The sequence below is a fragment of the Papio anubis genome, chromosome 20 (genome assembly GCF_008728515.1).
Source record: "Papio anubis isolate 15944 chromosome 20, Panubis1.0, whole genome shotgun sequence".
In the NCBI taxonomy this organism is placed as follows: Eukaryota; Metazoa; Chordata; class Mammalia; order Primates; family Cercopithecidae; genus Papio; species Papio anubis.
This window is the reverse complement of record NC_044995.1, coordinates 37,367,033-37,393,945: the sequence shown is the minus strand read 5'-3', so window position 1 is coordinate 37,393,945 and position 26,913 is coordinate 37,367,033. Positions and strand designations below refer to the sequence as shown.

The following is a 26,913-nucleotide window of genomic DNA, read 5'->3' as shown; positions in this document are numbered from 1 at the left end:
ATGGGAGGCCGCGTCTTCTCGGCAGGCACAGGCCCCTGGGAGGGGCGAGGAAGCTCCAGAGGTACCTTTGGCTGCGTCTGAGAAACGGGAGGCGCTGCTGGTGTGGCTGGGGCCTGCGGGATGGAGTGGTTTCACTGTCAAGCAGGCACCTCGGCACATGGGAGAGGTGGGCTGGTTGTGCTTGACACCCCCACACCCCGGGAGGAACTCCCAGGGTGCCTCTTTGAGCCTGCTACCTGGGCTGGAGGCATCCCTGCTTTCACTGGTTTCTCAATTTGGCATCTGCTCCCTAAGATAGGGGAAACTGAGGCACAAGGAAGGAAAGGGGCAAAAAGGGAGTGCTGGGACCCTGAGAGCCGCCGTGCTTAATGTAACGCATAGACGGACATGGGCGGGGGTGGGGAAGCTAGAGGCCAGGACTTCTCCACTGCGGGGGACCCCCAATTTGTCCCTCGCAGTCTCAGCAGCAGGGGCAGCCCCAGAGTCCCCAGTTCTTGCTCCCCGCAGACCTGGCTGGGGCTCAGCTGCGGATCAAAGGAACTTTGGCTGACTGTGGGTTTGAATTTGATTTTTGTTGTGACTTCCCGGGGACTCCCTTTCCCGCCCCACCCAAGGTGACTGTAACGGTTATCAGGGTAACTCGTTGCCTAAGCAACAGAACAACAAAGAGAATGAAGAAATGACATTTGGGGCAAAACCCAGAACTTTCCGGACCACAGGGACACAGCTTCCCTGGGCCAGCCCCAGGTGGCAGGTGTCAGCTCAGCACCCTGCCCTGGGCTCGAAAGCGAGAGACAAGAGCCCACCTTGGGGTTCTTGGGGGCACACCTGCTGGGGGCAGCTGCTAAGACCTGGCTTCCCAGTGGTTCCACGCCCTGGTTGTCTGTGTCAGTGGGGCCAACTCAGAGAGCCTCTGCGCCTCACTTTTCTCATCTATAAAATGGAGCACAACCCGGCTTCCATCTTGGTAGATTGTTTTATGCCTGAGTGAGTTAGACACAAACTATTCCCTATTCTGCAAGAATTAGGTAAACAGCATTTGTAGTAGTTGAGTTAAGCACGGTGGCTCATGCCTGCAATCCCAGCTATACTGAGAGTTTATGTAGGTGGATCTCTTGAGCCCAGGGTTGAGACCAGCCTGGGCAAATATCATATTGAGATGTTGTCTCTACCCAAAAAAATTTTTGAGACAAAGTCTGTTTTGTCGCCCAGGCTGGAGTGCAATGGCACCACTGCAACCCCTGGGCCTCCTGGGCCTGAGCGAGGGGATTCTCCCGCCTCGCGCCCCTACCCCGAGTAGCTGGATTATAGGCGACTCGCTACCATGCCCGGCTAGTTGCTTTGTTGTTGCTGCTGTTGCTGTTGTTGCTGTTGTAGTATTTTTAGTAGAGACGGGGTTTCACCATGTTGGCTAGGTTGGTTCCCCAAACTCCTGACCTCAGGTGATGCAACCCACCCGGCCTCAGTGCCGGGAGCAGAAGTGTGAGCCACCATGCCCAGCCAAATGTTTTAATTAGTCGGCTTGGTGGCACAAAAAGTCGTCCTAGTGAGCCCTAGTGGCTCACTAGGAGGCTGAGGGGAGCACCAAAACCCGCCGGAGCCCGGTGGAGGCCGAGTCATGAGCTATGCTTGCACCCACTGCACTCCAGCCTGCAAGTGACAGAGCAAGCATCCTATCCTGAAAAATAAATAAATAAATAAATAATAAGGCTGGCGGTGCAGCTGCTCACACCTTCGTAATCCCAGCACTTTGGGAGGCCCAGGCCAGCAGATCACCAGAGGTCAGGAGTTCAAGACCAGCCTGGCCAACATAGTGAAACTCTGTCTTTACTAAAAATACAAAAATTACCTGGGCATGGTGGCAGGTACCCAACCGGCACCAGCCTGTGGAGGCTGAGGCAGGCAGGAGTCACTGAACTGGAGTGTGAGCAGGTTGCAGTGAGCCAGACAGCCACCGTGCCACCCTGTGATCAAGGACTGTGAGACCATATCTCAAAATAAATGAATAAATAATAAATTATGATGATTATTAAATTCTGGTAAGACGCTAGTAGGTCTGGGGAATTGTCTGGGGGTCCTTAGGAGGAAGCCTAAAGAAGGAGTGACTGCCCCGCCCCCCACCCCAGGGTCTCTGTGCAGGAAACTGACTCTCAAGCTTTAGGGCTCTCAGCCCAGAATGCAAACCAGATAGTCCCAAAACCGCACAGCAGCCTCCCAGCTCTGTTCAAGCAACTTCCAAGGCCCCAGATGGAGGCAGCCAGGCCCTGTAGCCTCACGTTGGGAGTAGAGAACCCAGCCCATGCAGAGGGGATGGGGCACAAAGGAACCCTTCCCAGGGCCCTGGGAACCTCAATCTCTCAATTCCTCCTTCCCCAGCCTCTTCTGTTCATTGGATTCTTCCTCATCCTTTTCTGGGCTCCAAGCCTCAGTTTCTCTATCTGTAGAATGGGCATCAACACAGCCCCTGCCTCCCTGTGGCGGGCTCTCTGCAGGAGCCAGCGGCCTGGGGCTTTGGGAGCTGACATAATCCCTGCCCTTATCCCTGTCCCCGGTGGTGCCCAGCCTGGGTGTCTGCCTGCAGGAACCGGGCCCTGACCGAGGGAGGAACTAGCCAAGCCCTGGTGGCCGAGGTGAGAGAAAAGAGGAGAATCCCTGACAGAAGCGGGGTGGCGGCGGCTTCAAAGGGTTTAACCCAGCTGGAAGGAGTGTGGAGGTGGGGGAGGACTTGGCTTCCACCTCCACTCCCAGCAGAGGGTGGTAAGGAAATTGAACACAGGGGCTTGAGGTGCATCAGGGGACCTGACCTGCACCCCAGATACCCTCTGGAAGCTGTGTGTTTGACAACAAGACCCTGCAAAATTCCCCCTGGGAGCTCCTCCAGGGCTGAAATTTAGCAATGAGTGGTGAGTCGTCTGAGATTCTCCCCGATGTCGAAGAAAACCGGAGTCCTCGATCCACCTCTTTGTCTCTTGTCCCCGACGGATCGATCTGATTGTCCTTCCAGTTCGGTTCGGTTCGCATTTGATCCGTTTATCCACCTTTCCTTCTGTCCCTTTCTTGTTCTTGTCCGATTTCTCCGTTCTCCCGCCATAGTCCTCTCTCTGGCGTGACCTCTTCCCGATCTTCCTGTTCCTCTATCCCACGCATTCCTCCGTGTCTCTGCTGTTCCTCTGTCCCTCTGTCTCTTCTTGCTGGTTTTGCGTCTGCGCGGCGGTGGATCCTCGCAGTTCGCCTGCAACCTCTGCCTCTGTGGGAAACGGTCTCCAACTCCTGATTTATGCTACCACCATAATTTTTGTATTTTAGTAGAGATGGGTTTCAGTATCTCTGTTGGCTGCATGGTCTCACACTCCTTGACCTTAGGAGATCCACTTTTATATAGAATCCAGCATAAGTTCTTTGTCCTTTGTTCTCGAGCCTTTTGACTTTTCTTTCTGTCTTTCGCATCTTTCTCGTCTTTCCCCGTTCTTTCGGACTCCGGGAGCCCACTTTGTGACTTCGGATCTCTGTGATCCCGGTCCTTTATCTCTAATCCCTCGGATCTGAGGGTCCTGGTTGAACCTCGAGGTTACCTGGCAACCCCAACGCGTCATGCAGCGGTTCTCGTGAGTGCCCGAGGCGCAGTGTACACCGTCCATTGTCCGCCAGGCCGCAGGCGTTTGGCAAAACCGCGTCCTGAGCAGCGCGAGGTCCGCATACCCAGAGTTCAAGAACGTACCACCGCCTGGCATGTCCTACCCAACACAGGCCGGAGTGCAGTGGCGCATGATCTCGGCTCATTATCAGCAACCTTCCCGGCCTGCGGATTCTCATGTTCGGTGTCTCCGCTAGCTTGGGATAATACTGTTACCGTCAATTCAGTTAATTTTGTATTTTAGTAGAGGCTCACCGAGGACAAGCAGGCTGGCTGATCTTGAACCCCAACCTCAAAAAAAAAAAAAAGAAATGGAAGATGCAGGCCGGGCGGGTGGCTTAAGTGCCAACACTCTCTTGAGAGGTATTGAGGCAGGTGGCAGATTACAGGCCACAGACCTATAACGACCTCGGCCACAATGGTGAGAATCCTTGTCTCTACTGAAAATACAAAAAGCTAGGCCAGGCGTGTGGCGACAGGAGTCCCAGCTACTCTGAGGCTGAGGTGAGAGCATCACCAGCCGTGAGCCCAAGATCAGGCCTGGGCAACAGAGCGCATTCCAAGTCTCAGCAGGCATATTTTTGAGATGGAGTCTTGTTTCTATCATTCTCAGGCTGGAGCTGCAAGGATCCCGCCTCACCATGGCTCCCAACTGGCTCTACTTATTCTCCTGCTCCAGCCTCCTGGTCTTGATCTGAGCCCACCACGCCCTCCAACAGCCTGAGCTTGAGATTACTTGTTCTGAACAGTGATGGTCTCATCCTCCTGAACCAGATCCTGCTTCTGCCTCCCCCGCCTCGTGCCATCACCCAACCACCTTTATTTTCAGCCGGTGGCTCACGCCTAATCCCAGCACTTTGGGAGGCCAGGGCTGCATGGATCACGAGGTCAGGAGATCGGGAGACCATCCTGGCTACACACGGTGAAACCCCCGCCTACTTCAAAAATATAAAACCTAGCCAGGCCTGGTGGCAGGCCTGTAGTCCCAGCTACCTGGAGCTGAGGCAGGGAGAATGGCGTGAACCTGGGAGCAGAGGCCGCTTGCAGTGAGCCGAGGTCATGCCACTGCACTCCCAGCCCGGGCTTATTAGTGAGACTTGTCTCAAAAAAAAAAAAAAAAAAAAAAAAAGTATTTTTAATTTTTTGACCTGCGATGATAAATTATTTTTAAATTTTTGAGTCAGGAAATGTGGCTCATGCCTGCAATCCCAGCACTTTGAGAGGCACCTGAGGCCAGGAGCCCAAGACCTGCCCAGTCAACACAGCAAAACCCTGTCACTACTAAAAATACAAAAAATTACTGGGTGTGGTGGCTGGCACCCGTAATCCCAGCTACTTGGGAGGCTGAGGCAGGAGAATGTGGCGTGGAACCCAGGAGGTGAGAGATTGCAGTGAGGCAAGATCACACTATTGCACTTCAGCTCAAAGTAACAGAGCAAAGACACTCGGCCCCCAAAAATTTTAAGTAGCCACTTCTGTGGGTCCCAGCCTACTTGGGAGGCTGAGGCAGGAGGATTGCTTGAGCCTAGGAATTGAGGCTTGCGAGCTATGATTGCACCACTGCACTCCAGCCTGGGTGACCCCCGGGCGAGACCCTGTGTCAAAAACAAAAACAAAATAAGCGTTCCTGCACAGGGGTGACAGACTCTTTGCCTCTTTGAGCATCTGAGGGATCGTGACATCTGCCCACTCTGTTTTGAACGTGACGGCAGGATCTGAATCTTTCGAGATAGGTCAGCATCCTCCTCCCAAAACGCATCACCTTTTACGCCCTTTCCCACCCTGGGATTCCCTCTGACCCTTTCCTTTCTCTCTGTTGCAGCATTCCCGTGCCCACGGTAGCCCCTGCTTGGAGCTGCTGAAAACCCAGGACTCAGGGTGAGCCCTGGGAAGCAGAAAGCACAGTCCACAGCTGCAGTCTGTAGGGTTCTGGACCTCCTCAGCCTCTTCCAGCCCCCTCTGCCCAGCCCAGGGAAAGAGAGAGGCCCTGCACAGGAAACTCAGTGCCTGGCTCATTTCCCTCAGTGTCCTCTTTGTGTAACTCCTTGCCCCTCACCTTCTGACCACCGCTCCCTGCCTGCAGAGACTGTGCCCGTGGTGCCTCCCCTGAGAACTCCTCGTGTCAACGCCACCGCCTGTCGCTGCAATCCAGGGTTCAGCACTTCATCTGAGATCTCACCTCCCCTTAATGGAGACATTTCCAGGGACGGTACAGAGGCTTGAGGCAGCGAGGGTACATCTGAGATTATGAGGCTTTGTCCAGTGCCAGTGGGGATGAGGTTGTTGCTAGGGGCCACAGCATCACCTTCCAGACTACTACCATGGACAGAGAAAAGACAAAGAGGGCAGGTGTGGTGGCTCATACCTGTAATCCCAGCACTTTGGGAGGCTGGAGGGTGGGCAGACTGCTTGAGGTCAGGGAGCTCTGGAGACCAGCCTGGCAACATGGCTGTGACCTTGTCTCCCTACTAAAAAATACACAAAATAACCGGGCATGGTGGCACACATCTGAGCCCCAGCTACTAGGAAGACTGAGGCGGAGGGATTGTTTGAGCCTGGGGTTTGAGGCTACAGTGAGCTATGATTGGAAAATTCACTGCACTGAAATTGGGCAACAGAGGAGATCCTGTCTTAGGGAAAGGAAAGGGGAAGGAGGAGAGGATGAGGAAGAGGGGAGCGGGGAAGGGGGGGAGGGGTACAGGGAGGGGAAGGGAGAGGGAAAGTGGAGGCAGGCAGGTGGTGGAAGGAAGGAAGGAAGGGAGGGGCCTGGTGGAATTTAGGGAGGTTGGTGGACACGGAGAAGCCGACCAACATGGAGAAACCCTGTCTCTACTAAAAATACAAAATTAGCCAGGCATGGTGGCACATGGCTCATGCTTGTAATCCCAACTACCCTCGGGGCTGAGGCAGGAGAGTCAGCTTGAACCCGAGGCAGGTCCGCGTGTGAGCCAAGATCGTGCTTACGTGCTCAGCTCAAAGCAACAAGAACTAAACTCTGTCTCAAAAAAAAAAAAAAAGAGAGAAGAAAAGAAAAAAAGAGAGAGAGGGAGGGAGGGAGGGGAAAAGAAAGTAGGGAGGGAGGAATGAAGGGGAAAACAAGGAAAATATGAAGGAGGAGAAGTAAGAAGTGAATAGGCATGGCTTCCCCCAGGGAGAGGCTGGGTGCTCAGGAATCTGAGTCTGTGCCCCAGCTTACTCCTTAAAGACCGGGGGAGGGGTACATTCTGGTTATAGAGTTTTTCTGCCTTTTTTTTGACAGAGTCTCACTCTGTTCCTAGGGCTGAGTGCAGTGGACCATCTTTGGCTCACTGCAACCTCCACCTCCTAGGTTCACAAGCTGCATTCTCCTGGCTCCAGCCTCCTGAGTAGCTGGGGATTACAGGCATGCACCACCACCTGGCTAATTTTGTATTTTAGGTGTAGAGACAGGGTTTCACCATGTTGGCCAGGCTGGTCTCAACCCTGACCTGTGGGATCCACCACCCATGTCAGCCTCCCAAAGTGCTGGGAGATTATAGGATGCGGAGCCACTGCACCTGGCCATGCCATGCAAATAAATTTCTACAAAAGACTGGGATGGTGGGATGTGAGCCTCCTGTTCATCCCCCTTGGCACCTCAGCCTGTTCACTGTGTCCAAATCTAGGATGCCGCAGAACTGAGATCAAGTGTGGTCTTCTAGGAATGGCTTTGCTCCAGCTGCAGCACAGCTCGTGCAGCAACCTAGGATTCTTTCCAAAAGATACTACAGCAGGCCCCATGCTTGGGAATCAGGGACGGGTGGGTCTCTGCCCCATGGAACTCACATCTTGGGAGGTGACTCCCCGTCCTGTTGTGTTCCAGACATCAATGAGTGTGTGCCACCACCTAAAGTGTCTTAAGGAAAATCCCTCGCATTCGCAGGAACACAAAGGGGAGCTACCACTGCATGTGCAACCGCGGTTCGTTCGGGGCAAAACATTCAAGAATGAGAGCGAAGAACATCGCGGTCGTAAGGTAAGAAACCACCCCACGCCCTGACTCTCCATCCAAGGATTTAAATGGTCACCAGCCAGCCATTCTGGCAGCATCCAGAGAGCAGGGCCTGCCATAGGGTCAGTGAGATGGGACAAGTGCGATGTACCTACCCCCACCACACCCCAGTAGAGGCAGAGCTGATGTGAGGATTAAGGGCTGACTCTGGGACTAGCTGCCTGTGGGACAAATCCCTGAAACCAAGTGTATGACATTGACCAGATACTTATTCAGAAACTTCTATCCACATGAGATGTGGATAACATTATCATGCTTGTAATTCCAGTGCTTTTGGAGGCTGGAGGCGGAAGGACCCTTGAGGCCGGTGGAGTTCAAGACCAGCCCATAGCAACATAACAAGATCCCATCCCTATAAAAAGGGGAGACTAAGGCAGGTAGATTGTTTTGAGCCCAGGTTCCGCACCAGCATGGGCAAGCAGGTGAAATCCCATCTCTACAAAAAATTTCAAAAAAACCACCAGCCAGACAGTGGCCTGCCTCTGTAGTCCCAGCTACTCAGGAGGCTGGCGCATGAGAGTCGCTTGATCCCACCTGAGAAGCAGAGGTTGCAGTGAGCTGGAGGTCACAGCACTGCACTCCAGCTTAGGTGAGAGACAGGAAAGCCAAACCCATTTCAAAAAAAAAAAGAAGACTGGGCACATGGTGGCTCAAGCCTGTAACCCAGCACTTTGGGAGGCCGGAGAGGCTGGTAATTCACGAGGTCAGGAGATTGAGACCATCCATAACACTGTTAAACCGCTTACTGAAAAATACAAGGTCATGCGGGTGGCTCGCTTTTCCGTAATCCCAGCACTGGGGAGTCGAGATGGGTGGATCACAAGGTCAGGAGATCGAGACCATCCTGGCTAACACATGGTGAAACCCCATCCCTACTAAAAAATACAGCAAAAACTAGCCGCCGCGAGGCACGCCTCTGCAGTCCCAGCTACTGAGGCTGAGGCAGGAGGAATGGCTGAACACGGGAGGCGGAGCTTGCAGTGAGCTGAGATCCCGCCACCGCACCTGCAGCCTGGGCGCATGAGCAGCACTGGCCCCAAATAAAATAAAATAAAATAAAATAAACAAATAAATAAATATACAAAACATTAGCCGGCGTGCAGGTAGCGTAGCCTGTAGTCCCAGCTACCGGGGAGGCTGAGTCAAGAGAGAATGGCGGAACCCAGGGAGCCGGGAGGCTGCAGAGCGATATTTTGCCACTGCGCCCAGCCTGGGCAACAGAGTGAGACTCATTCGAAAAAGAAAAAAAAAAAAAAAAGCACTTAAAAGCTCCTGGCTTGCAGAATGTGCCTCTACTGGGGCAAACGGCTATTAGATTTTATCATAATTTGGATCTTGATGCACCCCAGGATGGGTAACTCTGTAGCAGCGAGATCAGAGAGCAGCTGCAAGGCTCTAACCCTGCACAGAGGCCACAGCTTTTGCTATGGTCTTGCTTGAGGCCATAGCTCAGGCCAGGAGAAACTGGAACTCCACGCTTTGCCTCTTTTTCAGGGAAGCTGTTTGGGCAGGGAGGGCCTTCCAGGATCCACAGGGGCAGATGGGAGCCAGCAGTGGGCAGCTGAGAGCGACTCATTCAAAGAGAGGGAGTTACTGCAGGGTACCAAGATCAGGAAGAGGAGTGGCGCGGAGGTGGGAGGTGATGAGACTCAGACTGCAGAGAGAAGAAAGGGCCTGCAGCCCAGATCCCAGCTCCACCTCTCCTGCTCTGCATTCAGGCAGAGTGCAGAGGGACCAAGAGGGAGGTAAGTGGGGGACAAGACAGGGATGCATGTACCTGGGACATGAACCTGCATGGAGCCCAGCAGGAGACTTCTGTCCACCACGCTGCTAGTCCCCAGGGGCCCTTGCAAGTGGACTCCCCTCCGGTTGCCCCACATGCATGTGACTTGGCCAGAGGACAGAGTCTTCCTATGAATTGGAAAAAGATCCCCCTCTCCCAGTGGACACATTTGACAAACAAAGAGTGGACTGGTTTTCAGCCCCTGCTCATCTCACTGGCCCAATATTTTTGTGCAGTGAGCAACCTGCACAACTGTACTTGGCAATCATGGTTTCCTCCCAGGGTGCCCCGGCTAGGAGTGCTGCCCACCCGCTGCTATGAGCCCCCTGCATGGGATGGTGGTTGTGGTTATGGAGGAGGTGTGCTGCTGTGTTAGAAACAGGCCTGGGTAGGCCGGGCTGCAGCTCAAGCCTGTAATCCCAGCACTTTGGGAGGCCTAGACGGGTGGATCACGAGGTCGCAGACGGCATCATCCTGGCTAACACTGTGAACCCCGCCTCCTACTAAAATACAAAAACTAGCTGGGCTGGTGGGTGGCTGGGCTTGCAGTCCCAGCTACTCGGGAGTTGAGGCAGGAGAATGGCATAAACCCGGGAGGCGTGAGCTTGCAGTGAGCTGAGATCCGCCACTGCACTCCAGCCCGATAACAGAGCGAGACTGGGCTCAAAAAAGCAGCCCCACCTGGCAGGAATGCACTCAGTCAGGCAGCTTAAAGAGACGCGGGACATCAAAGCCTGAGGCATAGAGGTAACCTCCACCTTGATCAAGGCAGGTGATGGAGACAGCAGCCTGCTGGTTTGGAGCAGGACCTGTCACCAGAGGTGAGAAGCTCAGAGGGGCCTGGGCCCCTCCCTTTAACCTCAGCACTCCAGGCTTCACTATTGCACCTGAGGACACGTGCACCCAATGCTCAGCCTCCATGGGGCTCCTGGACACTGGGCCAGAGACCCCAGTGCCCCCTACTCCTCACCCCACTGGAAACTCCAGGCATGCCCCAGCCACCCCGGTGACACCTGACTCCATCTTTGTCCCAACCCTGAGACTCAGGAGCCTCCACAGGGGGCCACATCGGAAGCTCAGAACATCCCCCTGCCCATCTGGCATCTTATTTGCATAAAACAAAAGGAGGCTGGCACTCAGGATATTTCATGGGCTCATGACATGGCGTGGGGTGGCGCATTCCAGTACAGTATCCATCCTTTCCGCCATCGCCGGGGACTGCCAGGATGCGACTTGCTGCCACTGGGGCTCACATGAGCTCAGCCACACCTGGAACCCCTCTGACACCCACTCCTACCATAATGAACCCCAAAACCCTGTCCAGAATCTCAGGAGGAGGGAATCTCAGCCAACAACCTTGCTTGGAGAAGATGCCTCCTGACCGTCTTCCTGGCCATTTAGCCCTCATCCATTTCCCCATTCAAGGCTCCACCCTCACCCACTCTGATAATTCCTGGGCCTAAACGCATCTCCAGGGACCAAAGCTTGGGAGGATGCTGTGGCCAGGGGTGGTCAGGGTGACATGAACCCCACAAATGGATTCAGAGGGCCAGGCGCTGTGACTCATGCCTGGAATCCCCGTACTTTGGGAGGCTAAAGTGGAAGGATCACTTGAGGTCAGGAGTTCGAGAGCAGCCTGACCAACATGGTGCAACCCTATCTCTACTAAAAATAGAAAAATTAGCTGGGCGCAGTGGTGCGCACCTGTAATCCCAGCTACTCGGGAGGCGGAGGCAGGGGAATTGCTTGAACTCGTGAGGCGGAGGTTGTAGTGAGCTGAGATCACATCACTGCACTCCAGCCTGGGCGACAGAGAGAGACACTGCCTCAAAAAAAAAAAAAAGGCACTCAGAGGATTGGATGAAGGAAGCGGCTCCAGCCTGGACTAGATGGCAAGAGAGAGTGTCACTGGGGACCATCGCCCCAGGCCTGATCCTCTCCCAAGCCCACTCCTGGTCTGGACCACTTGGGGACAGAGATGGAAGCTTGAACCCCATTCAGCAGGGCCCACAGGTCTCCATCCCTGGTGGAATGACAAGGGATGAGAGGACAGATACATCTGCCACCCCTCACCCATCGGCACCGGTGCCCTCTCCAGCCACAAGCCCCCGCTCACGGCCAGCTCTGCTCAGATATGGATTCTCACCACATCCTGCTATTTCCATACCCGTAGATCCCTTCCTGGGGGTCAGAAAAAAGCATCTTTGTAGACTCGGGGCTGCTTGGCTGGACATCAGCCCCCACTGTCCACCCCAGCCTGGTGCCCACTGTCCAGGCAGCCCTAGCCTGTCCCGCATCATCGCTCACTCACCCCACCCCTGCCATTGCACTGCATCACGGGGGCCCTGGCTCAGGGAGGGGTCTTGGCCCATGCCCATGAAGCTGGGCTCTCAGAGCTAGTGTGGATGGGACAGCGCCGTCCTGCCAGGGCCACCAGGATTCTGAGAATGTGGCCAGCGAGCTGCCATCCTGGGGGAGTCAGGCCCAGGGCCACCATTGAGAGCCAAGACACGTCCTGCCCAGGCGCACAGCATGTCCCTTGCATTTGGTTCTCAGGAAGGCCCCACCCTGGCCTTTGCCCGGAATCCTCAGGCTGGGACACAGATGGCTGGGACACACCAGCTTGGAGCTGCCCAGAAAGGCAGAGCAGAAGGGAGGACTTGGCTGCGTCCGGCCACATCTGGACAACAGAGGGCCTGGGCCACCACCCTCACCATAGGATGCCTCTGTGTGGATTGGAAAAGGGAGGAGACAGTGGTGCCTTCCAGATGCTTCCGTGCCGGGAAACGTGGCGGACCCTCAGCCCCAAAAGCTGCTCACAGCTACGGGCATCCTTCACCCTCTCCTTCCTCTTGCAGACGTGGACGAATGTCAGCAGAACCCAAGGCTCTGTAAAAGCTACGGCACCTGTGTCAACACCCCCGGCAGCTTCACCTGCCAGTGTCTGCCTGGCTTCAAGTTCAAACCTGAGGACCCGAAGCTCTGCACAGGTAGAGGCCCCGGGAAGACGCTGTGAGGCTGGACGGGAGCTGGGGATGGAGCCGAGGCAGGTCCTGCAAAGCAGCCGAGGAGGAGGGAGAAGATCCGCAGGTTCCCACAAGGTCAAGGACCTGCTAAGCCCCTGCCTAAGGATTCACCTCCCAGGAAGGTCCCGCCACAGCAGGGAGGCGGCAGGGCCTCTGGGGCTTGGAGTGCCCTTGTGGGCCCCCAGACCTCACCCCTTCCTCGTCTGTCACGTGTGAGTGGAAGAAGGTGTCACTTCCAGTTCTGAGAAGGGGAACCTCCACCATGACCAGGGAGGGAGCAGATGAGAGGTTTTAGTTTTTAGTCATGGAAGTCCAGCTCCCATGACTCAGTTTCCCTTTTGCTTTCACCTCCTATAAACTGGGGACCATGGTCCCTGCTGTGCCCTTCTGGTAGGAAGACCATCATAAGATGCTTTGAAGGTGAAGCTGAAGGTCACCAGGTGGCGACACGTGCAATAATGGTCTTCAGTCTGGGGCAATGAAAAGACAGGGAAGTGGGTGCAGTGAGTGGAGGGCAGGCCTGGGCTGGTCAGGGACAGGGTTTGACCCTCTGGCTTTGTCCTCAGATGTGAATGAATGCACCTCCGGACAAAACCCATGCCACAGCTCCACCCACTGCCTCAACAACGTGGGCAGCTATCAGTGCCGCTGCCGCCCGGGCTGGCAACCGATTCCGGGGTCCCCCAATGGCCCAAACAATACCATCTGTGAAGGTCGAGAGCTCAGATCCCACGTTCCCAGAGACCCACAAACATCTAACCACATGTTCAACGGCACCCCACGAACCAAGCGGAACGAACGCTGGAGGCGCCCGGCTGTGCCAGGCGCTCGTTCTTCTGAGGCTAGATGAGAAAAGAGCAGGGCTCCCCGGGAAGGAGCTGGGGTACTGAGGGGGGAGGCTCAGGGGGACCCCAGGCAACAGCTGATGACTCACTGGGAGGAAGACATTTCACCATTTTCGTAACCTGCACATCTGCACGGGGCACACCTGCTGTGCCCAGGCCTCTCCACGCTTCCATAACCCAGCGTCCGCCACTCCAAGGGGGGCACTAATGTCAGGAAGAACGAGCTGGGGGCACAGACAGGAGACAGGACCTTCTCTGGGCTCGGACAGGGCCTGACTCCCTTCTTTCTGTCCTCAGATGTGGACGAGTGCAGCTCCGGTCTGCATCAGTGTGACAATTCCACCGTCTGCTTCAACACCGTGGGTTCGTACACCTGCCGCTGCCGCCCAGGCTGGGAGCCCAAACACGGAATCCCGAATAACCAAAGGGACACTGTCTGTAAAGGTACGACCTGACCCTAGAAGCTCCCCAACCCCCAACACACACAGACACTCTCCCGCCTAATGAGCCGCTTGTCTTGTTCCCTGCAGAGATGAATTTCCCACCTGGACCCTGCCCCCTGGAGTCCACAGCCAGGTGAGTGGCCCCCGCGTTCCCCCGAAGGGACGAGGTGGCAGGAGCTCCATCCACACAGCACCGCATCTGTCTCCTTTTCCTAAGCTTCCCACCCACCGTCCAGGCTCTCTGACCCCCACATCTCCCTCTCTGCAGACGCTTCCCAATTCTTCAACAAAGTCCAGACCTGACAGAGACTTCAAGACAAGCTCAGCCAATGTCACCATCCAGGTAAGGGCAGGATGCTGGGGGACCCTAGGACAGTGTAGAATCAGCTGGGGGAGGCTTCCATGTGGCCAGAGAGAGTGCCCAACCCAAGCAGGGGCCTCTAGTCAGAGATGTACATGCGCATAAGATACACATACCACATACAGTATGTACACAAACATATGTACACTCGGACACGTGAAGACGCACGCACACACACATACACCAGGTATAATGGCAACAGACTGCAGCACTTAAGAACCTGGAGATGGGCCACAGGAGTTCAAATCCCCCCATTGCCACTTCTTGCTATGTGATCTCAGGCAAGTGAGCCGCCCTCTTTGGGCCACGGTTTCCTCATCTGTTTTTGGGGTTGTGGTGGTTTTTTTTTGGTTTTGTTTGTTTGTGTGTGTGTTTTTTTTTTTTTTGGAGACAAGGCCCGGCCCCTTGTTGCTGGCCCTCAGAGGTCTGCAGACCTGCCTCATCGCAGCCTGACCTCCACCGCTGGTCTGCCCCGCCCCAGCCCCAAAAGTGTCTGCACTGCTCACCATGCCTGGGCTAATTTATTTATTTATTATTTATTTATTTAATATATTTATAGATGGGGGTCTTTTTTTTTTTTTTTTTTGAGACAGAGTCTTGCTCTGTCGCCCAGGCTGGAGTGCAGTGGCCGGATCTCGCTCACTGCAAGCCCGGCCCCGGTTTACGCCTCCTGCCTCAGCCTCCTGAGGCTGGGACTACAGGCGCCACCTTGCCCGCTAGTTTTTGTGTTTTTTAGTAGAGACGGGTTTCACCGTGTTAGCCAGGATGGTCTCGATTTCCTGACCTCGTGATCCCGCCTGCCTCGCCTCCCAAAGTGCTGGGACAGGCTTGAGCCACCGCACTCCGCCATGGGCCTGCTGCTGCCTAGGCTGGTCTCAACCCTGGGCTTAAGTGATCCTCCTGCTTCCGCCTCCCAATGTGCTGGGATCACAGGCGTGAGCCACTGTGCGTGGCCTCATCTACAACACAGGCATTAAAATAATGCCTCCTTCATATAGTCAGTGTGAAGGGTAAATAAACTAATAGTGGTAAGACTCAGAGAACAGTGCCTGACACATGATCAGCCTTATAGAAAGGCTTTCCCGGCCAAGCACTGTGGCTCCCGCCTGTAATCCCAGCACTTTGGGAGGCTGAGGCAGGCGGATCACCAAAGGTCAAGAGTTTAAGACCAGCCTGGCCGGGCTGGGCTGCAGCGGCTCAAGCCTGTAATCCTGCAGCACTTTGGGGGAGGCCGAGACGGGCTGGATCACGAGGTCAGGAGATCGAGACCATCCTAAGCAACACGTGAAACCCGCCTCTACTAAAAATACAAAAAACTATTGGGCGAGGTGGCGGGCCTGTAAACCTGTAGCCACCGAGGCTGAGGCCGGAGGAATGGTGCAAACCCTCGAGGCAGAGCTTGCAGTGAGCTGAGATCCGGGCCACTGCACTCCAACCTGGCAGGATAAAGCTAGACTGGCCTCACCAAAAAAAAAAAAGATCTGGAATGGCCAACATGGCTTAAAACCCCATCTCTTACCAAAAATACAAAATTAGCCATGCAGGTAACCTGTAATCCCAGCTACTCAGGAGGCGGAGGCAGGAGAATCGCTTAAACCTGAGTACGGAAGTTGCAGAGCCGAGATTGCCCACCGCACTCCAGTCAGGGCAACGAGAGGCGACTTTATTCAAAAAAAGTTTCTCCCATATGTGTTTAGCACCGAGAAAAATGATGGGAGCTGAAGGCCAGGAAAGCTCAAGCTCATCCTGAAGATTTTGGGAGGCCGAGATATGAATGATGAGAACAGAGATCAGACATCCTGAAGCAATACAGTGAAACCCCGCCTCTGGGCTTCAAGAAATACAAAAATAGCTGGGCGTAGGTGGCGGCTTCTGTAGTCCCAGCTACTCGGGAGGCTGAGGCTGGAGAATGGCTGGAAACCGGAGGCGGAGCTTGCAGTGAGCTGGAGATCCCGCCACTGCACTCCAGCCTGGGCTACAGAGCGAGACTCCGTCTCAAAAAAAAAAAAAAAAAAAAAAAATGATGTGAGCCACTTAACATAATTTTAACTTTTCCAGTGGCTAGATTATTTATTTAGTTAGTTAGTTTTAGAGATACGGTCTTGCTTTGTCACCCAGGCTGGAGTGCAGTGGTACAATGACAGCTCACTCCATTCTCAACCTCCTGGGCTCAAGCGATCCTCCCGCCTCAGTCTCCCAAGTATTAAGAGCTGAGGCTACAGGTGTGAGCCACTGTGCCTAATTTTTTTATTTTTTGTAGAGATGAGGGTCTTGCTATGTTGCCCAAGCTGTTCTTGAATTCCTGGATTCAAGTGATCCTCCCACCTCAGCCTCCGAAAGTACTGGAAGTACAGGTGTGCACCACTGTGCCTGTTGTCCAATAACTACACTTTATAAAGTAAAAATGAAGTTAAATTAAAGTTAAGATTGCAGGCCAAGCATGGTGGCTCAAGTCTGTAATCCCAGCACTTTGGGAGGCTGAGGTGGGCAGATCACCTGAGGTCAGGAGTTCAAGACCAGCCTGGCCAACATGGTGAAACCCCATTTCTAAAATAACAAAAAAATTAGCCGGGCATGGTGGCAGGGACCTGTAATCCCAGCTACTAGGGCGACTGAGGCAGGAGAATCACTTGAACCCGGGAGTTGGAGGTTGAAATGAGCCAAGATTGTGCCACTGCACTCCAACCTGGGAGACAGAGTGAGACTCAGTCTCAGATAAATAAATAAATAAAGTTAAGATTACATTTAACCCAATAGATCCAATGTATTAACCACTTTAACATGGAATGATTTTTTGTTTTGTTTTGTTTTTGAGACGGAGTTTCGCTCTGTTGCCCAGGCTGGAGTGCAGTGGCACCATCTCGGCTCACTGCAAGCTCCGCCTCCAAGGTTCATGCCATTCTCCCGCCTCAGCCTTCCAAGTAGCTGGGACTACAGGCGCCGCCCACCATGCCTGGCTACTTTTTTGTATTTTTAGTAGAGACGGGGTTTCACCATGTTAGCCAGGATGGTCTCGATCTCCTGACCTCGTGATCTGCCCGCCTCAGCCTCCCCAAGTGCTGGGATTACAGGTGTGAGCCACCGCGCCCGATCAAAGTTATTGTTTTTTTTTGCTTTGTTTTGTTTTGAGACAGAGTTTCGCTCTTGTTGCCCAGGCTGGAGTGCAATGGCATGATCTCACCTCACCGAAACCTCCGCCTCCCGATTCAAGCAAGTCTCCTGCCTCAGCCTCCTGAATAGCTGGAATTACAGGCATGCACTACCATGCCCGGCTAATTTTGTATTTTTAGGAGAGACGGGATTTCTCCATGTTGGTCAGGTTGGTCTTGAACTCCCGAGCTCAGGTGATCCACCCGCCTTGGCCTCCCAAAGTGCTGGGATTACAGGCGTGAGCCACCAAGCCTGGCCGGGAATTATTTTTTTTAAACCCTGAGATATTTTGTATTCTTTTTCTTAGAATAAGTCTTTGAAATCTGTTGTGTATTTTACACTTCAGAGCAGGTTCAGATGCATTAAAAGTGCCGGACAGAGTTAGAACAGAGCCTGCCGGGGATGGTGGTGGCCACCTGTAATCCCAGCTACTGGGGAGGCAGGAGGATTCCTTGAGCCCAGGAGTGGGAGCCTCCAGTGAGCTAGGATTGCCCCACTGCACTCCAGCCTGGGTGACACAGCAAGAGCCCGTCTTCAAAAATAAAATAAAAGGTTGAGTGCGGTGGCTCACGCCTGTAATTCCAACACTTTGGGAGGCCAACGTGGGCAGATCTCTTGACCCCAGGAGTTCAAGACCAGCCTGGACAACATTGTGAAATCCATCTCTACAAAACAGTACAAAAATTGCCGGGCGCAGTGGCTCATGCCTGTACTTCCAGCACTTTGGGAGGCAGAGGTGGGTCAGGAGTTCAGGAGTTCGAGACCAGCCTGGCCAACATGGTGAAACCCCATCGCTATTAAAAATAAAAAAATTAGCTGGGCATGGTAGTGGACACTTGTAATCCCAGCTACTCAGGAGGCTGAGGCAGGAGAATTGCTTGAACCCAGGAGGCGGAGGTTGCAGTGGTCCAAGATCGTGCCATTACACTCCAGCCTGGGCGACAGGAGTGAAACTCCATCTCCAAAAAAAAAAAAAAAAATTACAAAAACTAGCCGGGTGTGGTGGCACGCTTCTGTAGTCCCAGCTACTCAGAAAGTTGAAGTGGGAGGATCACTTGAGTCTGGGAGGCGGAGGTTGCAGTGAGCTATGATTATGCCACTGCACTCCAGCCTGGGAGACAGACCGAGACCCTGTCTCAGAAAAAGAAAAAAAAAGAACAGAAAATCAAAACAGAGCCTGGCAGGCAGGCTGTGCCCAACCAGTGTTAAGCACTGTGATTCATACATACATGGAGGCATATACTCAATCCGCCACTTGTTTTCTGATTAATGCATGATCTCAGTGATTCCCTTGTGCCTGTGGGTCTCCAGGGTGTCCCCTGGTGGGCGGGGCGGGGGGGGTGAGATCCAGGTCCTTCAGGCAACCCCTGTGGTCCCATGCTCCAGCGATTCTGTCACCCGCCACCCCGTAGAACCTCATCAAATTGGTGGACGAACTGATGGAAGCTCCTGGGGACATAGAGGCCCTGGCCCCATCTGTCCGGCACCTCATAGCCACCCAGCTGCTCTCAAACCTTGAAGACATCCTGAGGATCCTGGCCAAGACCCTGCCTGAAGGCCCCTTCACCTACCTTTCCCCTTCGAACACAGGTGAGACCTTGGCCTGCCCTGCCCTAACCCTGGGCCCCACCTGGTACCCGGGGTCCTTAATCACTACTGCCCCTCTCCCCTCAGAGCTGACCCTGATGATCCAGAAGCAGGCGGACAAGAACATCACTATGGGTCAGAGCAATGCACGCATGAAGCTGAATTGGGCTGTGGCAGCTGGAGCCAAGGACCCAGGTAGCAGTGGCCGTCTGAAACGGGAGCCTGTGGGAAAGAGATGGAGGAGCTGGGATGGGGCCAGGGTGAGGTTCAGAATATGGAACAACTGACCGGGCATGCCTGCAATCCCAGCATTTTGGGAGGCAGAAGTGGGTAGATCGCTTGAGCTCAGAAGTTCAAGACCAGCCTGGGCAACATGGTGAAACCTGGTCTCTACAAAAATTACAAAAATTAGCTGGGTGTGGTGGCCTGTGCCTGTAGTACCAATTACTCGGGAGGCTGAAGTGAGAGGATCAGTTGAGACCGGGAAGTTAAGGCTGCTATGAGCTATAATCACGCCAAAGCACTTCAGCCTGGGCGACATAGTGAGACCCTGTCTTTAAAAAAAAAAAAAAAAAAAAAGCCAGGCGCAGTGGCTCATGCCTGTAGTCCTAGCACTTTGGGAGGCTGAGGCAGGTGGATCACCCGAGGTCAGGAGTTCGAGACCAGCCTGGCCAAAATGGTGAAACCCCATCTCTACTAAAAATACAAAAATTAGCTGGGTGTGGTGGCAGGTGCCTTTCATCCCAGCTACTCGGGAGGCTGAGGCAGAAGAATCGCTTGAACCTGGGGAGTGGAGGTTGCAGTGAGCTGAGATTGCGTCACTGCACTCCAGCCTGGGCGAAAGAGCGAAACTCCATCTCAAAAATAAATAAATAAAGGAACAGCTAGAAACTGACTCATCGGGAGGGGCTCCTGGCGTCATCGTGGTGGGCTGGCTGAGCCTGAGTTGGGCCATCTTGGGAGGGAGGATACAGCATGGGAGGAGGACAATAGGAGTAGGCAGCGAGCGTGTCTGTTCCCCAGGCCCCGCCGTGGCGGGCATCCTCTCCATCCAGAACATGACGACATTGCTGGCCAATGCCTCCTTGAACCTGCATTCCAAGAAGCAAGCTGAGCTGGAGGAGATCTATGAAAGCAACATCCGCGGGGTCCGACTCAGACGCCTGTCGGCCGTCAACTCCGTCTTTCTGAGCCACAACAACACCAAGGAACTCAACTTCCCCATCCTGTTCGCCTTCTCCCACCTTGAGTCCTCCGGTGGGAAGGAGGGAAGAGACCCTCCTGCCAAGGTCTCTGCTCACTCTGCTCCTTCCTCAAAGATAACCCAGGGTCTTTGCATGTGCTGGGCCCCTCCCTGTAAAGCTCTTTCTCCATGTGACTCCATTTTTTTTTTTTTTTTTTTTTGGTGAGACGGAGTCTCGCTCTGTCGCCCAGGCTGGAGTGCGGTGGCCGGATCTCAGCTCACTGCAAGCTCTGCCTCCCGGGTTCACGCCATTCTCCGGCCTCAGCCTCCCGAGTAGCTGGGACTACAGGCGCCTCGCCCACCTCAGCCTCCGGCTGGGGTTTTTATTTCTTAGGTAGAGACAGGGGTTTCACCGCATAGCCAGGATGGTCTCGGGATCTCCTGACTCTGATCCAATCTGCCTCGGGCCTCCCAAAGTGCTGGGATTACAGGCTTGAGCCACCGCCACCCGCCTTTCTTCTTACTTTCATTCTCCATTTTAGACAGGAGGGTCTCACTCTGTGGCCCAGGCTGGAGTGCAGTGGCGCGATTATAGCTCACTGCAACCTCAACTCCTGGACCCATCCATTCCTCTGGCCTCAGAGTTTTGAGAAGCCGAGGCTAAGCAGGCACTCACCACTCCCAGTTAACTTTTTATTCTCTTTTTTTTTTTGAGAGGGAGTCTCTGCACTGTCAGCCTCAGGCTGGAGTGCAGTGGCTGGATCTCAGCTCACTGCAGCCCGGCCTCAGGTTTACGCCATTCTCCTGCCTCAGCCTCCCCTATAGCTGACTCATAGGCTCACCACCTCGCCTCTCGCTATTTTTGTATTTTTTAGTAGAGACGGGTTTCACTGTGTTAGCTTGGTGGATGGTCTCATCTCCTGACTCATGGATCTCACCTGCCCGCCTCCCCCAAAGTGCTGGGATTACAGGCTTGAGCCACCGCTACCGCCAACTTTTTATTCTTGATAGAGAAGGTGTGATCTCTACCTATGTTTCCCAGGATGGTCTTAGGAATTCCTGGGTTCCAGTGATCCTCCCGCCTCAGCCTCCTAAGTAGCTGGGACTCTAAGTGTGCACTACTATGCCCAGTTAATTAAAAACATTTTTTTGCACGGAGTTCAGCTGTGTCACCCAGGCTGGAGTGGCATGCTGGACATCTCGGCTCACTGCAAGCTCCGGGCCTCCCAGGTTCAGGCCATTCCTCCTGCCTCAGCCTCCGGTGCAGCTGGGACTACAGGCTCAGCCCACCACCGGCTAGTTTTGTATTTAGTGGAGACGGGTTTCACCCATGTTAGCCAGGATGGCCCCGGGACCCTGACTCCGCGGATCCGGCCTCGCCTCGGGCCTCCCAAAGTGCTGGGATTACAGGCTTGAGCCACCAAGGCCTCAAGCCAAACATTTTTTAATGGGAGATGGAGGTCTTGCTATGTTGCCAAAGCTGGTCTCAAACTCCTGGCCTCAAGCAATCCTCTCACCTTGGCCTTCCAAAGTGCTGGAATTACTTACAGGCGAGAGCCACCACGCCTGGCCACCTTCTAATGTACTATGTATGTTACTTATTCATTAGGTTTATGACATAATCTGCCTCTCCCACTTTTTTTTTTTTTTTTTTTTGAAATGGAGTTTCACTCTTGCCACCCAGGCTGGACTGCAGTTGCTCAATCTCGGCTCACCGCAAACTCTACCTCCCAGGTTCAAGTGATTCTCCTGCCTGGGACTCCCAAGTAGCTGGGATTACAGGTGCTTGCCACCACGTGCAGCTAATTTTTGTATTTTTTAGTAAGAGATGGGGTTTTGCCATGTTGGCCAGGCTGGTCTCAAACTCCTGACCTCAGGTGATCCGCCCGCCTCGGCCTCCCAAAGTGCTGGGATTACAGGCATGAGCCACTGTGTCCGGCCTCCTCTCCCACTCTTATGTCAACCTCACAAGGGTAGGTGCTTGTGTCTGCGGCGTTCACTGCTGTGTCTCCAAACTGTTACATTCAGTAGGCGCTCAGTCAATACTCATCTAGTAAACAAGCAGCCCTCTTGGGCTCAGCGCAAGCCCAGGACCTAAGAGTGAGCTCCAGGCCAACCTCTCTGACCACCCCCATCTGCCCACAGGACGTGATGCCTGGGCCACGGCAGGAGCTGATCTGTGCCTTCTGGAAGAGTGACAGCAACAGGGGAGGGCACTGGGCCACCGAGGGCTGCCGGGTGCTGGGCAGCAAGAACGGTAGCACCACCTGCCAATGCAGCCACCTGAGCAGCTTTGCGATCCTCATGGCTCATTATGACCTGGAGGTGAGCAGCTGGGGCCATCCTCAAGCGCCCACAGGTAACAAGGTCCAGCAGCAACCAGATAGGCAGCTAGTTCTCCATGGAGCCCTGCTGGTTGCTCAGATATGTCTGCATGGTTGCACAGCCCAGGTGTCCCCACATCACACCCCTCGCATCCTCTTCCTTTGGCGTCTTCTCTACAACCCAGAAACTATACATCGGGTGCAGCCAGTAGCTCCTCTGCCTGTCCATCCTGTACCAATTGTGAGATGTCAAGTAAAAACCCCCCGTGTAGAGCATTCCAAGGGAGCACCACTTGCCTTTTTTATTTCAGACGGAGTCTCACTCTGTCGTCCAGGCTGGAGTGCAGTGACGCAATCTCAGCTAGTGAGGTTCAAGGGATTCTCCTGCCTTAGCCTCCTGAGTAGCTGAGATTACAGGCATGCACCACCATGCCTGAGTAATGTTTGTATTTTTTTTTTTTTTTTTTTTTGAGACGGAGTCTCGCTCTGTCACCCAGGCTGGAGTGCAGTGGCCGGATCTCAGCTCACTGCAAGCTCCGCCTCCCGGGTTCACGCCATTCTCCTGCCTCAGCCTCCCGAGTAGCTGGGACTACAGGCGCCCGCCACCTCGCCCAGCTAGTTTTTTGTATTTTTTAGTAGAGACGGGGTTTCACCGTGTTAGCCAGGATGGTCTCGATCTCCTGACCTTGTGATCCGCCCGTCTCGGCCTCCCAAAGTGCTAGGATTACAGGCTTGAGCCACCGCGCCCGGCCAATGTTTGTATTTTTAATAGAGACAGGGTTTCACCATGTTGCCCGGGCTAGTCTTGAACTCCTGACCTCAGGTGATCCACCCGCCTTGGCCTCCCTAAGTGCTGTGATTACAGGTGTGAGCCACCATGCCAGCCTTTTAAAATTTTCATTTTTATTTTTATTTTTTTTGAGACAGAGTCTTGCTCTGTCGCCCAGGCTGGAGTGCAGTGGTGTGATCTTGGCTCACTGCAACCTCTGCCTCCCGTGTTCAAGCGATTCTCCTGCCTCAGCCTCCCAAGTAGCTGGGATTACAGGTGCACGCCACCATGCCCAGCTAATTTTTGTATTTTTAGTAGAGGCAGGGTTTCACCATGTTGGGCAGGCTGGTCTCGAACTCCTGACTTCAGGTGGTCCGCCCACCTCAGCCTCTCAAAGTGCTAAGATTACAGGCGTAAGCCACTGCACTCAGCCTGGAGCACCACTTTCTGTATGTGACTTCAGTAGAATCCATAGTTAAGCTGGGCCTTGTCGAAAACTGCAATTAGGCAGAGAAGGGGAGCGCCTGTGGTCCAGGCCATAGGCCCAGCAAGCACAAAAATGTGAAATCCGTAGACTCCCCTGCCAGCTGGTAAGTGTGGCCAGATCTAGGAGGGACAAGGGAGGAGGTCAGAGACGTGGGTCCGTCAGAGTATTGGCGGAAAAGGGACCACAAAGAGGGCAGAAAGGCCTCAGGCCCTGAAGGAACCCTGAGCACCCGGTGCCACTCCTAGGACTGGAAGCTGACCCTGATCACCAGGGTGGGACTGGCGCTGTCACTCTTCTGCCTGCTGCTGTGCATCCTCACCTTCCTGCTGGTGCGGCCCATCCAGGGCTCGCGCACCACCATACACCTGCACCTCTGCATCTGCCTCTTCGTGGGCTCCACCATCTTCCTGGCCGGCATCGAGAACGAAGGCGGCCAGGTGAGGTCCCGCCCGGCTCCCACCTGAGCTCTGGGGTCAGGGAGACCTGGGAGGGGTTAGCCCCCCCTACTCCCGGGGCTCGGTCGGGTAGGCGGGCCCTGGAGGCATGAGGCCCCGCCCACCGGGGGGTCGGGTTGTCTCTTTAAAGGGCGCTGGCCTTGGAGCCGTCTGGCCATGCCCCGAGTCCCCGCTCGCTTCTGAGCGTTGTTGGGGATGGGCCCTGGAGGGGAGCCTGGCCCGGCTCCAGACCCGCCCACCCTTCGGCTGTGGTCCCGCCCACTCTCGGGTCCTGGCGCCGCATGCCCCGCCCCGCGCTGACGTCGCCCCGCCCCTCTGTCCCCGCCCCGCCCCTCCGTCCCCGCCCCGCAGGTGGGGCTGCGCTGCCGCCTGGTGGCCGGGCTGCTGCACTACTGCTTCCTGGCCGCCTTCTGCTGGATGAGCCTCGAGGGCCTGGAGCTCTACTTTCTTGTGGTGCGCGTGTTCCAGGGCCAGGGCCTGAGTACGCGCTGGCTCTGCCTGATCGGCTATGGCGTGCCCCTGCTCATCGTGGGCGTCTCGGCTGCCGTCTACAGCAAGGGCTACGGCCGCCCCAGATAGTGAGTGCAACGAGGTGGGGCAGGGGGAGGGCGGGGTGCTAGGCCCGGGGCTCACAAGCAGTGCCACGCACGATGTCCAGCTGCCCTCGGTTCTGCTTCTGGCTTCCTGGGACACTGATGGGACCCCTCCCTTACCTCACAGCTGCTGGCTGGACTTTGAGCAGGGCTTCCTCTGGAGCTTCCTGGGGCCTGTGACCTTTATCATTTTGGTAAGTGCCCACTCCCCCTCCACCAAAGCCCAAGCGCCATGGGCCCAGGCCCGCCTGGACTATCGCTCTCGACCTCTAACCCACAATCCGCTCCCCCGCCCAGTGCAATGCTGTCATTTTCGTGACTACCGTCTGGAAGCTCACTCAGAAGTTTTCTGAAATCAATCCAGACATGAAGAAATTAAAGAAGGCGAGGTGAGAGGAGGGGCTGGGAGGACTTGGAGGCGGGGCCGGGGTGAGGGGCATGAAGCTGGAGGTGATGTGGGGGCCCACACTGCAACCCCCCTCCCCACAGGGCGCTGACCATCACTGCCATCGCGCAGCTCTTCCTGTTGGGCTGCACCTGGGTCTTTGGCCTGTTCATCTTCGATGATCGGAGCTTGGTGCTGACCTATGTGTTCACCATCCTCAACTGCCTGCAGGGCGCCTTCCTCTACCTGCTGCACTGCCTGCTCAACAAGAAGGTGGGGGCCTGGGCACGGTGGCACACACCTGTCATCCTCCCACCTACTTGGGAGGCTGAGGGGGGAGGATTGCTTGAGTCCAGAAGTTCGAGACCAGCCTGGGCAACATAACCAGACGCTGTCTTTACCAAAAAATTCAAAGATAGCCAGGGTGAGGCCAGACGAGGTGGCTCACGCCGGTAATCCCAACACTTTGGGAGGCCGAGGTGAGCAGATCATCTGAGGTCAGGAGTTTAAGACCAGCCTTGGCTAACGTGGTGAAACCCCATCTCTACTAAAAATACAAAAATTAGCCCGGCACGGTGGCACATGCCTGTAGTCCCAGCTACTTGGGAGGCTCAGGCAGGATAATCACTTGAACTGGGAGGCGGCAGTTGCGGTGGGCCAAGATGGCACCATTGCACTCCAGCCTGGGGGACAGTGAAACTCATCTCAAAAAAAAAGATAGCCGGGTGTGGTGGTGAATACCCATAACCTCAGCTTCTCAGGAGGCTGGGACAAGAGGATCACCTGGGCCCAGGAGTTCAAGGTTGCAGTAAACTATGATAGTGCCACTGCACTCCAGCCCGGGCGACAGGGGGACCCGATCTCAAAAAAAAAAAAAAAAAAACACACACACACACAAAAACACCAAGGTGGGGCTTAAAGGCAGAGAGCATGGGGAGGAGCATGCACGGTCCCAGGGTCTGCTCCTGCCCTGACTGGGTATCTGGGCCGGCAGGTTCGGGAGGAATACCGGAAGTGGGCCTGCCTAGTTGCCAGCGGGAGCAAGTACTCAGAATTCACCTCTACCACGTCTGGCACTGGCCACAATCAGACCCGGGTAAGGGGCTGCGCCTGGGGCGGGTGTGTGGGCAGGAAGGCACCAGGGCTGGCAGGGCTCAGGTCTCACTGGGCTCTCCTCTCCAGGCCCTCCGGGCGTCAGAGTCTGGCATATGAAAGCACATGGTTCTGGACGGTCCAGCAGCTCCTGTGGCCGCAGCAGCTTTGTACACGAAGACCATCCATCCTCCCTTCGTCCACCGCTCTGCTCCCTCCACCCTCCCTCCCTAAGCCCCGTGTGTGCCACCAGGGGGGAGTGGCAGCTATAGTCTGGCATCAAAGCCCAGGACACCCAGTGGGGTGGAGCCGGAGCCACTGGTCCTACTGCTGGCTGCCTCTCTCCTCCATCTTGTGACCCAGGGCAAGTACAGGGGCTGGCCCAGGGCTGCAGCACGTTGCCTTGGCACCTGGGGCTAGTACTCAGGACAGACTGAGGGCTCGTCCCGGCCTGGACTTTTCCTCTCACGTCTGCTGCAGAACTGAAAAGACTAGGTGCTGGGGCTCAGCTTCCTTCTTAAGCGAAGACTGATGTCAGAGGCCCCATGGCAGAGCCCCTTGGGGCCACTGCCTGAGGCTCACGGTACAGAGGCCTGCCCTGCCTGCCCAGGCAGGAGGTTCTCACTGTTGTAAAGGTTGTGGATGTTGTGTAATGTGTTTTTATCTGTTCAAACTTTCAATGTTGACACTTAAAATTAAACACATGCATACAGAAGATGGCCTTGCCTGCTGGTGGTGATTCAGACGCCAGGCCCAGGGTGTCTGT

General features: G+C 54.9%; 1 protein-coding gene across 1 annotated transcript; it reads left to right on the top strand.

The window, feature by feature from the left end:
- On the top strand, positions 1 to 26,862 carry ADGRE5 (adhesion G protein-coupled receptor E5). The gene is given in 23 exon segments (XM_031659052.1): positions 1 to 61; positions 508 to 635; positions 5,457 to 5,472; positions 5,718 to 5,843; positions 7,476 to 7,532; positions 7,535 to 7,573; positions 7,576 to 7,620; positions 12,306 to 12,437; positions 13,040 to 13,186; positions 13,616 to 13,762; positions 13,851 to 13,894; positions 14,030 to 14,104; positions 18,685 to 18,862; positions 18,947 to 19,054; positions 19,883 to 20,148; positions 22,188 to 22,367; positions 23,868 to 24,059; positions 24,429 to 24,655; positions 24,798 to 24,864; positions 24,968 to 25,059; positions 25,160 to 25,328; positions 26,050 to 26,151; positions 26,238 to 26,862. Coding segments are annotated over 23 exon segments (2,628 nt in total). The 3' UTR covers positions 26,268 to 26,862.
- Positions 26,863 to 26,913: the final 51 nt, after the last annotated feature.